The 14,576-nt window shown below is 28.6% G+C and overlaps 2 protein-coding genes across 2 annotated transcripts; both read left to right on the top strand.

Moving 5' to 3' along the window:
* The first annotated feature begins 7,900 nt into the window (after positions 1-7,900).
* On the top strand, positions 7,901-9,104 carry LOC108476976 (thaumatin-like protein). Its single transcript, XM_017779370.2, has 2 exons — positions 7,901-8,187; positions 8,278-9,104. The coding sequence occupies exons 1-2, from the start codon at positions 8,130-8,132 to the stop codon at positions 8,940-8,942; spliced, it is 723 nt and encodes a 240-aa protein (XP_017634859.1). The 5' UTR covers positions 7,901-8,129; the 3' UTR covers positions 8,943-9,104.
* Positions 9,105-13,538: 4,434 nt separating this feature from the next.
* LOC108478264 (probable calcium-binding protein CML27) lies at positions 13,539-14,280 on the top strand. The gene has a single exon (XM_017780703.2). The coding sequence runs from the start codon at positions 13,643-13,645 to the stop codon at positions 14,105-14,107; it is 465 nt and encodes a 154-aa protein (XP_017636192.1). The 5' UTR covers positions 13,539-13,642; the 3' UTR covers positions 14,108-14,280.
* Positions 14,281-14,576: the final 296 nt, after the last annotated feature.

Raw genomic sequence — 14,576 nt, 5'->3', positions numbered from 1 at the left:
TAGGCGTGATATTTTAAAATTAAAAGAAATTGTTAGCTTGTTATTAATATAAACTAAAAATTAACTCGTAATGAATCTAAATTTAATAAAATTTCTAAAAATTAAAATGAAATGATTAAAGTTTAAATTTACAAAGAGTATAAGGAGTTATAATTTTTTTTTTTTGGAAAATGCGAACTGTTATTGTTGTGTGATGTTACATCACATGGAATGGGGTTGCAATGAGGGGAAAATTTGTGGGGATATGAAAGAAGGGAATTGCCTTAAAATGCAATTGGACCATGTTATTGGATCAATCAACTTTCTTTTATGTAAAAATGAAAAAACAAAACATTTAAGATTAAGACAACATTAGAAACAAAGTGATTAATGTTGACAGAATAAAGGGTTGTTTTGGTTCCCCCAATGAAATGGTTCTGAAATAGATAGGTTTTAGACTGTGATGACGTTGAAACATAAGGGACATGAAAAAATGGGGAATTTGATTTCAAAAACTTTGATGTTGAACTGACTTGGAATTTGGGTTGTAGAGAATTTTTGTTCCTTTTCTTACATGTTTTACCTACCATAAAACTTTTCCACTGAGATAAAAAGTGAATGCATCCTTGAGGTACCTTTATTACAGGACCTAATTAAATTAGTCCCTTTACTTTTAAATTGATCAATTTAATCTATATACTATTAAAAACAATAAAATAAGACCAAATTGAGATAGAGTTAACATTTATTGCATAAAGAAATGTCATTTACTGTTTAATAGGGTTAATACTTTTATAGTTTTATAGTTCTATAAATAAATTTTTTATTTATAATTGAATTGCAATTGAAAAAAAGTAAATTTCAAAATATTTTTATACAATTAATGTTAACTGTGTTATAATTGATCGGGGACAAATTTAATCTAGTTCTTATAACATAGGGACCCTATCAGAAACTTTAACCAAAAGAATATTAATTTAATAAATTTAGAGTTAAGTGGGGTTAAACTACTAAATTAGGGGCAAAGTTATCTCAAAATTATTTTCTCAATTCACAGGACTTCAACCCAATACTTTACTTAAAAAAGAGTGTCAAACTCCTTACCACTCCGTGCATTGGTATGAGCAATAGGTAGCTATCCAGTTGCTAGGTGACTTGGTCCCACCTTTGGTTAAGTGGAACAATATCAGTTTTAGTCCAGCACAATTACCAAGTATGTAACTTAAAGCTCTTTTTAAATAAACTTTTTATCTTTATTTCCTCCTCCAAAACCGATTTCTTAACATCACCTTTGACTATGAGAATGATAATTAAATAGAAGCAATGCAATGAAAATTATTTTTATATTATTATTTTAATTAATGAAAGATTTTCTTTCTTTTCTTTCTCAAAAGCGTTTCTATTAATCCTAATTCTTAAATACAAATTACATACAAGGATACCAAATATTTGTTGAATGAAGGTAATTAACCCTTTTTAGGTCAACTAATGGTTTTTAAGTCCCTTTACTATGTTCAAATATGGGATTTAGTGCCTCTATATTAAATTGACATAATTTTATCCTTTTATTTTTACAATGTTAAAAAAGTATTTTTCAGGAAAACCTGTATAAGCATTTTAACTTGAATAGTTACCGATATGAACTAGTTTGATAAACTATAAAGACATAAAATCTCTAATTTGATCATAGTATGGGTATACAAGTAGAGGGACCCAAAAAATCTTGTATTGGTAGAAAGTTTCTAATTTGAACATAGTATGAGGACCAAAACCAAAATTTGACCACTTTTTCGAAAGAAGCATTTTTTTTTTTTTAAATGCAGCATATTAAAGTGAAGAGGAATGAATTTTATATGCAAAACACTAACTGAGCCTGGAAGGTCTATGTACATATAGCACTTAACAAACACTAGCCCAAACGAGATTTGGGTAAGTCCATAATGAATCTCATCACTTTAACTTAACCATTTGTGGACTCAAGCTAAAGTATTTTAGCTCCTAACCATGAATTAAATAATTTCATCCTCTACTTTATTAACATTATTTAATATATCCAATTTGATAACACTATTAATTATTTCCATTAAATTGATGACGTAAGCGACCAATTGATATATAAATTTATTATTAGTTGAATATGATTGATTAGATTTTCATATAACTCGATTATGCGATTGGATAACATTTGGATAACATTAATAGAAAAAAAATTTAAAAGAATACTATCAATTTCAAAGTACTAATAACATTAAGAATTACCAAATCAAGTAAAATTATAGTAGAGATAAGATTAAATCCAAATTTCTTATATGAGAGCAGGACTAAAATTATAATTGGATTTTTTAGGGATAAAGTAGTACTTAATCCTTGAACTTGATAACTCTTCCCACATTAGTCTCTAAATTTCTTTTTATCTAGTTAGTTCTAGAACCTGACAATTTATCCTAATTTGGTCCATAAACTTAGAATATGTTAAGGTACAATGATATGACACTCTAAGATTGTACCTCATCATCACATGAATTTTTAAAATTTATATTTATAATTTCTTTAGTATTTTTAGATTTTATGTGATAATGTGACATGATCTTAAAGTATCATGTTATCACACTTTAACGAAATAAAAATTTAGGAATTAAAACAAGAAGAATTGTCAAGTTCAATTAATATAGACAAAAAAAAAAAAGTTTAAGAACCAAGTTTGAAAAGTTAACAAATTCATGATATTACTTCATGGAATTATGGCTAGTGGTTAATACCTTTATCTTGATGTATAAGGAGTAAGTTGAAGGTAAAAGAAAAGGGTTAACATATTTTGGGTTTAAACTTGGTAATTTTTTTATGTTGGAGTCTGAACGTTTCTATTATTATTTAAGTTAAGCCCTGAATTTGGTAGTTGTTCTAACATTGTGGTTTGAACTTTTTTTTGTTCAAGTTAGGCCATGAACTTGGCAAATGATCCCACACAAGGACTTGAATTTTTTTTTGTCCAAGTTGGTCCTTAAAAACCCTAAAGTTCAAGTCCCAACGTGGGAATAATTGCCAAATTCAAAGCTTAATTTGGATAAAAAAAATTCAAGTCCCAATGTAGGAATAATTACCAAGTTCAGGACTTAACTTGAATTAAAAAAATTCAAACCTTAATATTAAAAAAAATTACCAATTCAAGCCCCAAATAGTAATTTAACCCAATTAAATGACTTCACTGGTCTAAGGTTAAAATAGAAAGAGAAGTGAAATATGAAGATGATTTGCAGGTTCAGAAAATTGACAACACTTGAGGCTGCTGCTACTAACCCCCAATTTTTTTTACATTTATAAGTTAAAACAGGCAGTAGCAGGTGGACCAGCTGAAACCCTATTTCTTCATGCTTTAGTTAAAGCCTCATGTGATCCCCCAATTCCTCCCACTCTTTATCATGAGGTCATCATTTCAAAAAGAAATATATTTTTCTCTATCCATCTGTTTCACCCTCTCTGACAACAAAGTTTGAAGCTTAAATGTGCTATGTTGCATGCATTACAAGCTATTGATGCTGGGGCAAAATGTAAGGACATGTTTGAGAGATACAAATAGAAAGTAAGGCTGCATCAGTTCAAACAACTACTGCCCATGCATGCATGCTCTGCATAAATCTTTAATATTATGATGATGATAACTTGGCTTTTGGTTGAAGGTACTTTCTAGACATTTCAGTTTGTGTACATACATCACTTTGCATGATGGTAAATCGATTGGTACTTGCTTCACTCAAAATTTACGTCTGTTTTATTATGTATTTTGCTGATGAGTGTTGTTGTTGGGTTGGCGTAAGATCGGCTTTGTGGGCTGAAATCTCTTGCTAGAGGAATGTGAGTTAAGCGTATTAGTTAAAACAGCGGTGGCGACGAAATTAGTTACTATAGTTGTGAAGTAAAAGATTTCATCGCACCACAACTACCGTATCCAAAAACACCCTTAGATCAATAAAAGGGGTTTATTTGTATAGAAGACAAATTTAAGCTCAACATAAATAGTAGCACATGTCAAGGTTTAGGAAGCGAGAGAGAACTACCCGTGTCATGGTTATGCATGGTGATTGGTTACTCATTTTATCTTGACTTTGTAGGTTTATGCAACCACTATTTTGTTGTTATTGTGTCATGCTTGTTTGAATCAGATTAGATCAAAAGGGGTATTGGTCTCAAGAGAGGCATTGGATCTATTAATTTAAGAATTGATAAAGATCGATTGAAACGAGTAAAAATCAATTGAAATCCAGCAGTTGAACTATATTTTTTCTAATATTCTTACTTTTATGAATATGAATAATTTATTTAATTGGTCCTATTGAATAGTTTAAACAAATGAATCGATGACTTAATTGATTCAATCATCACTCCAATTTTGAAAACTTTTTACCTGGATTGCATGAAGCGGGAAATTACCCATCTCTAAAAGCTGGATTTTGTGTCAAGTGGCCTGCTCCTAACCATTTCTAAACAAATTGACTTTGTATTACTTTAACTTTAATGTTAATTAATCTAATATGTTAATGTAGATGTTTTTAATCTCTCTTCTAAATCGGGTATGATTTCATTCTATTATTATTATTTATTTATTAATATCCAATGCATACTTAATCACCTGATTTCTATATTTAATAAATAGTTAAAATCATCTTATTAAATATTAATGAATGAAAAAGTAACAAAATTCATCACAGTAATTTAATTTTTATATTGAAAAGGTTAATTTTAAAATTATCGCATTAATACTTTAATTATAAAAATATTACAGTTTTAAATATTCGAATTAATTTTTTATTCGAAACATTTGAGATAACTTGGCATCAAATCAACAGTAAAATTATCGAAAAATTACCCAAAAATATATAAAAGGAGTCAAAACTTTTTGTATTAAATTAGAATAAATGTCACTTTCTTTGGAAAAAAAACTATTAAGGTACTCTTTCATTTTTATCTATATTATTAAACAAATTAACCAACAGGAGATAAATTTTAATTTTAGCTTTAATTTTATTTGCTTTTGTATATAAATATTTTAATTTTCATAAAATATTTTAAATTACTTTTTCTTGTTTGGGCATGATGATCCCGACTCCAAACCCAATTCGTCTGATTTACTCACATTGGAATTTGGACCAACAATAATATTTCAAGTGCTGGACCACACTTGGTTTTTTTTACTTCTTAGTCCAAATTAATTACATAATTCATTATTGAACCCATTGTTTTCGTTGGGTTGGACTGGACCATTTATTTTATGAGCTAATTTTGGCATGCTTAGGTATCAATTAGAGATAATAATAGGCCAGGTTGAGATTTTAGATTCATTTTCTAGGTTCAAATTAATAAATACAAATTTCTTAAGTTTTTATTTGTAAATATTAACATTGTGTAAATTAATAAATACTAATAGTGTATCAATATAATTGTAAACTATATTTTTAGTGATAATTATGTTATATTCTCAATATGCAAATTAGTGATAATTATGATACACTCTTAATAAATTTATTAAGTATCATATTTCAATTAATATAAAATTGTATACAAAATAATTTTACATAAGTAAATTGAAAACAAATATTTAAAAGTAAATAAATATTGGCAAAGAGAGTAATTTTATAAATATGGTCAGATATGTAATTCCACGTATTTTATTTCCAAACAGCAGTGAAAAAAGTTGATCATTCCTACGGTTTTTTTTTAAGAGGTTTTAACTTAACAAATTATTGCAAATCTCCATTCACTAAACACTACAGTTAAAAAGTTTCATTACTCAATTCTCGATTTATGCCTAAATTAACTAAAAAAAAAACCCAAAATTATATTTATCCAACACACCTTTTAACTTCATGTATTATATTGATTTCTTCCAAAACTCTTTTGATTTAATTCAAAACATATTACGATTATTTAAATATGTTTGTGTAAAATGTATGGATTGTATAAATATTGTCCAAATACAATAACTACTAATCATCTTTGTTATTTTTAATATTGTAAAATAATAAGTGATTTTAATATGATTTTTTGTCTAGTTAATATCATTATCTTTAGTAAAACATTTTAATTAATTTTGTTTAAACACCTAAAAAATACCATTTTCCATCAAAACTTGATAAAAAATTATACAATTCTTAATTTACTTTTATTTTTAATAACTAAAATAAACTTTTTTTAGAATGTCATATCAATGATATTCGATGGATAAAGATCAGCAAAAAAAAAAATGATTGTTAAAGAAGAGAGAAAATTAGAAAAGCAATGGTAGTTAACATCCTGAAAGTTGACAAGAAGTCTTGTCTTAATCAACAAAAAAAAAAAAAACCGTAATTTCAGAAACCATGTTATTTTTATAATCATTAAACAATGTTCATAAAAAAACAGGGATCGTTAATTAATGCGTTCTCGAAAATCTCATAGAGAAATTAAATTAAGTCCAACTTCCGATAAAAATAATATTTCAATTATGTGACAGATTTCCAATACCCTTTCCCGATTCTGTCTGTTAGCGTAAGGTCCATCTACTATTAATTACTACTTCTAATCTTAATTAACAACATTAACTTAAGTTTAAAGACAACCTGAGATCTATGTTCTTTTCAGTACAAGACAACAATTCAGATGGAGTATCTTTGTCCGATGAAGAGTAAACTTTAAATTTTTTTATTCGTTTTAATAAATTTATCACATTTTTTATTTTTAATAATAAAAATTTTATTTGTAATTCAGTATTTTAAAATAAGTAAAATTAAGAGGAGTAGATCTATTTTTGTTAACGTGTGTGGTCTGCATCATCCACGAGCGTTACACACGCACCCCACTTTTGATCAGACAAACAATCTCTGCCGTACATCTGAAATCTGGCTTATAAATTATATTTGATGATCAAACGATGTACTACTCTTTTCAGACACATCACTAAAGGTGAATCTAATTTTTTTAAAAAGAGATCAAAATTGAATTATCAAATTAAAATGTTAAAATATAAATTTATTATTTTAAAAAAAATTAAACATATTATTTAAGGATTAAAGTACAACTTTATTATCTATAAATTTATAATTTAGTGATTTTTGAAGGGTTGAAATGTGATTTTCAATTTTTTAGGCCAGAGCTTCTACTTATCTCTTTGCCTTCATCATAGGTTTCACGTGCTGGGAATTTTTTTATACTAAAATTCAAAAAAATAAAATAAAAAGAATAAATCAAGCAAAGACAATAAAAATTTGTTTAAATCTAATTAAGTTAATCCGAGACAATTGAGTCGAGCTAGCTGCTCAACCTAATTTAGAATCAAAATTTAATTAACATATACAAGTTAAATTTATTATTATGTCAACATTATTTTCTTATCATAAAAGTTATTGAATTAATGGAATTAAAGAAAAAAGATAAATAGGATTACTATGATAATATTTTTTTATAATTAAGTGATTAAAAACTCTTTACTATAGTAATTATATTTGTCCATATGGCTCGATCCAAAGGTTTGTCTAGAAAGTAATAGGGTTCAGGTAAAAATATAGGCCCAAAAATGAGTTTAGACAAAAAAATAAGGCCCGCTTAAAAAATAGTCAGGGCCTCGAGTAAGGTTTTTTGTCGTTTTCTTGTTGTTTTCTCACAATTTTTCTATAATTTTACTATTATGTTACTACTATTTTATTGTTATTGTTTGAATATTTTATAACTCTTATTTTATTATTAATTTTATTACTATTAATTTAAGTATAAATATTGTTTTAATTTATTGAAAAATATTTATTTTAATTTTTAGTACTTTTAATGTATTATATTTAAAAAATAATTGAGAAGATTAAAATGAGCTCAAATTTTAATAAAATTTTAAACTCATTTTTAAACCGAATCTAAACTTAATAAATAGATCTAAAATTTAACAAGATCCGATCCAAACCGGACCCTGCCATTTCACAACAAAAGAGAAATCAAAGAACTGGTAACCAAACCCTACTTTCGTTGCCAAAACAACCCTAGTTTAGTTCCTTTTTTATATCTATAAAAAGAATAGCATAACCATAGTTTATCCTCGAGTAAATGTTCATCATCACTCATCTCTGTTAGCTTTCATTTTTATTCACTTCAAGCTCTTTCCATAGTTTACAGCCATAGAAGCAACAACAATGTGGAGATCAATCATAACTTTCATTCTCTTCGCCTTTCTTTTCTTCCCTATTTCAGGTACTATTAATTTCTTACTCTCCAATATACTGAAATAAATATACATTTTTGCACAACATTTAAGAATAATCGATTTTGTTGTTTAAACAGCGACGACGATAACACTCTACAACAAATGCTCACATCCAGTATGGCCAGGGATTCAACCCAGCGCCGGCAAGCCAATTTTAGCCCGCGGTGGGTTCAAACTCCCACCAAACAAAGCCTACTCCATGAATCTACCTCCGTTATGGTCCGGTCGGTTCTGGGGTCGACACGGTTGTTCCTTTGACGCCTCGGGTCACGGCCGTTGCGCGACAGGTGACTGCGGCGGTTCCTTATTCTGCAACGGACTCGGCGGAACCCCACCCGCTACGTTAGCGGAAATCACCCTCGCCCAACAACAAGATTTCTACGACGTCAGTTTGGTGGATGGCTATAACATCGCTATGTCCATTACACCTTTCAAAGGCGCCGGTAAATGTAGCTACGCCGGGTGTGTTAGTGACTTGAATTTAATGTGCCCCGTCGCGTTACAAGTGAGGGATAATAAACAAGTGGTGGCTTGTAAAAGCGCTTGTTTCGCTTTTAATTCACCGAGATATTGTTGTACCGGCAGCTTCGGCAGTCCTCAGTCGTGTAAACCGACGGCGTATTCGAAGATTTTCAAGACTGCTTGTCCTAAAGCTTATTCTTATGCTTACGATGATCCGACCAGTATTGCTACTTGCTCTCGCGGCAACTATTTGGTCACTTTTTGCCCACACCGCCGCTAGAATTTTTTAAGGCTAAATTAGCATCGTATTTGGGTGTTATTGTCTATTTTTTTGCTTTCTCTTATCTCTCCGTTCACTATATTGCCTGTTCTGTAATGGAGTTTTTATTAATAGGAACAATGTTATTATATCATATGGCCAAAAAAAAAATTGCAGAGTTAATTAGAGTTTTGAATTGAGAATGTGGGTTGTTTTGGCTGTTGGGGGGTGGGTACTTTAAAGGACCTACTCTGGTTTTAAATTGGATGAATCAATCAACAGTCACTAAGCTTTAGAAACTTTTAGGTAAACTGAAAGTGGAAACGTTCGGTTAGGAACATCCAAGTTGGGATTACATTGGCAGTAAGTGCTATGTGACAAAAACAGTGGTGAGTTACGTGATGTACATGGATGAATTTGGATCAAGGATTTAAACAAGCCGAAAAGGCCCATTTGTAATGTACCGAAAAAATGGCCGAAAAATGGCCATCGGGATATCAAGGATTTAAACAAGCCGGAAAGGCTGGCAAAACAAACAACAAACACAACCAAAAAAAAAAAAACCGCTACAGAAGGCAAGGATTCTAGCGAATATCTGTTTGGTGTTGGATTACCTGTCTAAACTTGATCAACATTGATCAACATTTAAGTCTGATTTTTTTTATAATATATATTCTTTATTTAATTTTTATATATTATGTCATTTATATTTAAGTATATAATACAATAATATAAATATTAAAATATAATTTTAACAAAGGAAAGACATTAAATTAAAAACGAAATAACTTTTAAAAAGAATTAAAAATAATAATATGGGGTCGAAACCAAATTTAGATTAGTTATTTACAAATATAAATGAGTTTACGTAAATTTTAGGGTTCATATTTTGGACAAAATTGAGCCTAGAAAAATATAATGTGTATCGATATCACACATGGCCTGATTCGAACTTAACTCAAACAATGAACACATTTAATTTTAACATGATTAAAAGTTTTATTGGTTAGTTGGGTTCAATGCATAAGTATCTTGGACTCAAAAAATAGGTTATTCTTAAAGCAATAATTGTAATCAATCTTAATCACTAGAAGTTGATTAGTGTCATGGGTTGCTGGTCAAAGTCCATGGCCATTGCACAAAGAGTATCCTATAGAGGTCAATCTATTAAATCAGACTCATTTGACCTACTTGAATTAGCCCGATTTGAATAACATATGGAGAAGCCTGTCAACATAAAGCCTTGGTGGCCCAATGAACACTCTAATAAAACTAGAATTACCGAAGTGAATCGTGTAAGTCATAAAGGGATAAGATTGTATGGAGTTTAAATCTCTCAGGATTATCAGTTGTAGATGAGCTGTAATCTTAACTGTCGATATGATTCAATTTGTACAGATAATTTTGGGAGAGTCGACTATAAATAGAGGTATTCCCTCTCATTTTTGGTAATTTCATTCATAGTTGTTTGAGAACATTTATTCATTGGTGTATGTTATTTTCCTTTTGACTTTTTTTTATTATTCGTTATTTTTTCGTTTCGAGTTGTTTTCATTATATTTCGGAGTCTTAAAGAATTTATGCGACAATTATCACTCTTGCGAAAATTAAACTGACTTATATAAATTTAAAGAAAAACAATTATCTAAAATCACATAGTTTACGAGATTAAAGTTTTAGTCTCGTGATAATGCCTAATATTTAGTTGACAGTGAAAATGATTCTTCCATTACCCTCACAATAAAGTAATGAAAATCACCAACTTTTTTCATGGTTCATTTGACATTTATGGAAAAGGCATGACAACCACACAAAAGAAATGCTCTATAAAAAGAAGATCAACCAGAAAGAGGGAGAACCTCAAAACATTCCATTATCGTGATTCTTTCTTATCTATTATGAAAAATAAAATGTAAAATGAGTGATTTTAATAAGTGAGACTGCGAATAATATGATTGAAAATTTTCATAAAATAATCTTTCATATCAAAGATATTACTATTTAAGCAATTATTTTGAATTTTTTATCAAACACATTTTATATTTAACCTTACTATTTCGAATGTATAGAACTTAGAACCACATTGACATTCAAATTGATATTAAAAAAAAAAAAGTTGGTTCCAACTTAAAAACTAAGCAACAACAATAGAGAAATTGAAAATCGATACAAATTAAACTACTTGGATAATCTTTGAGACACAAGATAAAATAATCATATTGAGTGGACTCTAAGTCAAAAGTATTTTATTAAATTTATAATTAATTTTAATTTTAATGATTTAAAATAAATATTTTATATTTAAAACAACGATTAAAAACTTTAAAATTTTAGTAGCAATATTTAAAAAAGCAAAAAAAAAAACATGTCTTATTTTTTTTCAAAATAAGTTAAACAACTTGAAGTTTAATAAATAAATAAATAAAAGGTTAATATATACAGAGGTACCTAAACTTGAAAACTTATACATATTTAGTATCTAAACTATTTTTAGACCTAATTAGTTTCTAAATTTATACATATTTTTAGACCTAATTAGTTTCTAAACTTGAAAACTTATACATATTTTTAGTATCTAAACTTTTTTAGATATTTAACTAAAACCGTTAAAATATGTTGACGTGATATTAACGATTAATAACATGGTGACATATAATAATATCACAATTGACATGAGGCAAAAATAATTATTGTCTAATTTATTTATTTATTTATTTACTTGTCACGTGTTACCATGCTATTAATTGTCACTATCACATTAACATATTTTAACAAGCGTTAGTGACTAAGAAATATTCAATTTAAATATCAATTAAATAAAAAAATTAAATTTCAAATAAATAAAATTTATTAAACTCGAATACTTTCGTATATATCTAACTAAAAATAAAACAATTTATTATAAACAATTTAAAAATCTGGAAAACTCAATCAAATCAAATAAGTAATTTTCCATGGATGCATATGAGCATATCATAGTAGTACGGAAGCAGCGTAAAGAAGGCGCGTGGAAGCCGCGTCTGCACCTCCACTAACCAATGAAATTGAAAGCTAATAAATTTAATCCAATCTACTTGTAAAAGAACACGCCTTCTTTGGGGATCGTACGCGTTTGGGGTCCACTTATTTCCATCTCAATTCGACATTTATTGTAACTCCTGTACACCACTACACCCTAATGATTTAAGAGTTTATATACTTTATCCCTTAAACTTTTTTTACTTATTTGATATTTAAATTTATATTTCGTCACCTAAATTAAAATCTTCGTATTGATATTTCTCAATATATCTTATGGTAATTATAAATTTTAAAAATAATAAATAATAAATATTTTAGAGATATAAATTTAAGTATCAATTTAATATGTTAAGACAAGTTTAAGGGTAAATTACCCATTCTCATGATTTAATTTTATTTTCCTTTTATAAATATATCAAAGTTATTCTTTTCTATAATTGGAGACGAGGAATAGAGTTGTTTGAAATGAAACTTAAGTTCTTATATTTATAACATGATATTATTGTCACCAATTATTATATTAAATAAATTATATAAATAAACTTAAAATTAAATACTCTCTTTGAAGATTAAATAACATTTTTATCTTGTTTTCTATTCATAATATCACTTACTACAAAATATTTAAATTTAGGGTGCCAAACCCAATTTATATCTTACTTTTATTTTTTTATTCTCACTTTTTATTAGAAATTTATACAAATATGTTTAAAGTTGGTGGATCGGTTAGGCCTTAGCCAAAGCCACGGTTAGGATTTTATTTATTTTTCTCTATTTTAAAAATGTGATGGAAATTTTAGTTAAAAATATCAATTTCTTGCAGTCGTCAGAGGTTAAACAACGACCTCGATCATTAAAATAGAAAATTATATATTTAAATCTTTAAGTTTTATAAAATTTAATTTTGTACATCATAATTTTATATTTTAACTTCAAAATGATAAATTTTAATTTTAAAATTTTAAAATTAATAAAATTATAAGTAAATGAAATTATAAAATTATATTTTAACCCTTATAAAAATATGTAGTTTAATTTTTGGAGATGAGAGTTGATAGCTTAATCAGGTGAAAGGAATCTTGCCCTTTTTCTCAATATTTGATAATTTTATTAGATTCTTTCTAATAACTTTTGAGATATCACGTGTAGCTCATATAAATTAATTAAATTATTATTTTGTTATTGTAAATTGTCTAATGTATATAAATCTTAACGTCTCGAGAATAAATACGTGTGATGCGTAAATGATAAATGTCCTATCTATGACTCCATTAACTTGCAAGGTGACCCTCCTTAATTAAAATGAAAAATCAGAAGCAGGTATAACATTATAAAACCATTACAAGTTGCTACCACAATTTTTGTTTCTATTTTCTTTTCAATTTTTAATTTGATATAAACAAAAGTTTAATATTCTTTACGTTATTATTTAATTTTAATTATTTTTATATATTTTAAAATTTTGACATTCTCACAACATAATTATGCAATAAATAATATCCACAGAGTTAATTTCAATTTTAAGGGAAACCAATTAAATTACCGGTCAAAGTGGGCCCTTTATTGTTTTCTTCCTAATTTCTCTCCCACTGCTATAAAAGCCTCCAAGTGTAATTTTAAACGAAGTGACCTACATTCCCTAAAAAAACTTCATTGACGGCCGCTCAAGCTCCGCCCAAACAACCTCTCTGGCCACCGTCATGGAAAACACAGACGAACTCAAGAGGGTGTTCGATCAATTCGACGCCAACAAAGACGGGCAAATCTCTATTACGGAGCTCCGCGACGTATTGAAGGCAATGGGATCCAACTACTCAGAGGAAGAGCTCAAGCGTGTCATGGAAGACATCGACAGCGATCAAGACGGTTACATCAACTTCTCCGAATTCTCCACTTTCTGGTCCACTTCTTCCGACGCCGTTAACGCCGCTTCGGAGTTGCGCGAGGCCTTCGATTTGTACGATCAGAACAAGAACGGCCTGATCTCGGCAACCGAGTTGCACCAGGTCTTGAATCGGCTGGGGATGACGTGTTCAGCCGATGATTGCGTCGGGATGATCAAGTCCGTCGATTCGGACGGCGACGGGCACGTTAATTTCGAGGAGTTTCGGAAGATGATGAATGCTTCTTCGATTCCTGGCAATGGCGACGGATCTAAGCCGTAGGATATACGGTGATTGATTGATTAAAAAACGTGGATCAAAGGTAGCGTTTTAGAGATTTTTCTTAGCTTGTTTTTCATATATAACCGTTCATAATATGTAATTTGCAGAACTTGACTACTTTTTCAGTTCTCTCAAGTTTATCGAATTAAATGAAAAGTGCTTTGGTTCCATTACTGAGGATTTTATTTTTTTCCCCGCATTTTTTAATGAAATTTTTTCCCTTCCCAAACAGAAAAGAGTATCTCAGTTAATTAATTTTCTCTTTTTTCTTATAACATTATATTAATGTTGAACCGGTTTTAAAAATAAATACTGAAATAGATTAAAATATTTAAAAAGGTATATGTTAACTGTTCCCTTTTGCTTTTTATAATTATTCTATTTTATTGTATTTATTGTAAAGGTTTGACTAGGTCAAACGGTTGGCTGCAGAAATCAAAGAGCCTCGTATATCCCCCCATTAATGAAT

The sequence above is a fragment of the Gossypium arboreum genome, chromosome 12 (genome assembly GCF_025698485.1).
Source record: "Gossypium arboreum isolate Shixiya-1 chromosome 12, ASM2569848v2, whole genome shotgun sequence".
Classification (NCBI taxonomy): Eukaryota; Viridiplantae; Streptophyta; class Magnoliopsida; order Malvales; family Malvaceae; genus Gossypium; species Gossypium arboreum.
The sequence above is the reverse complement of the archived record's forward strand: the minus strand, read 5'-3'. Positions and strand labels throughout refer to the sequence as shown.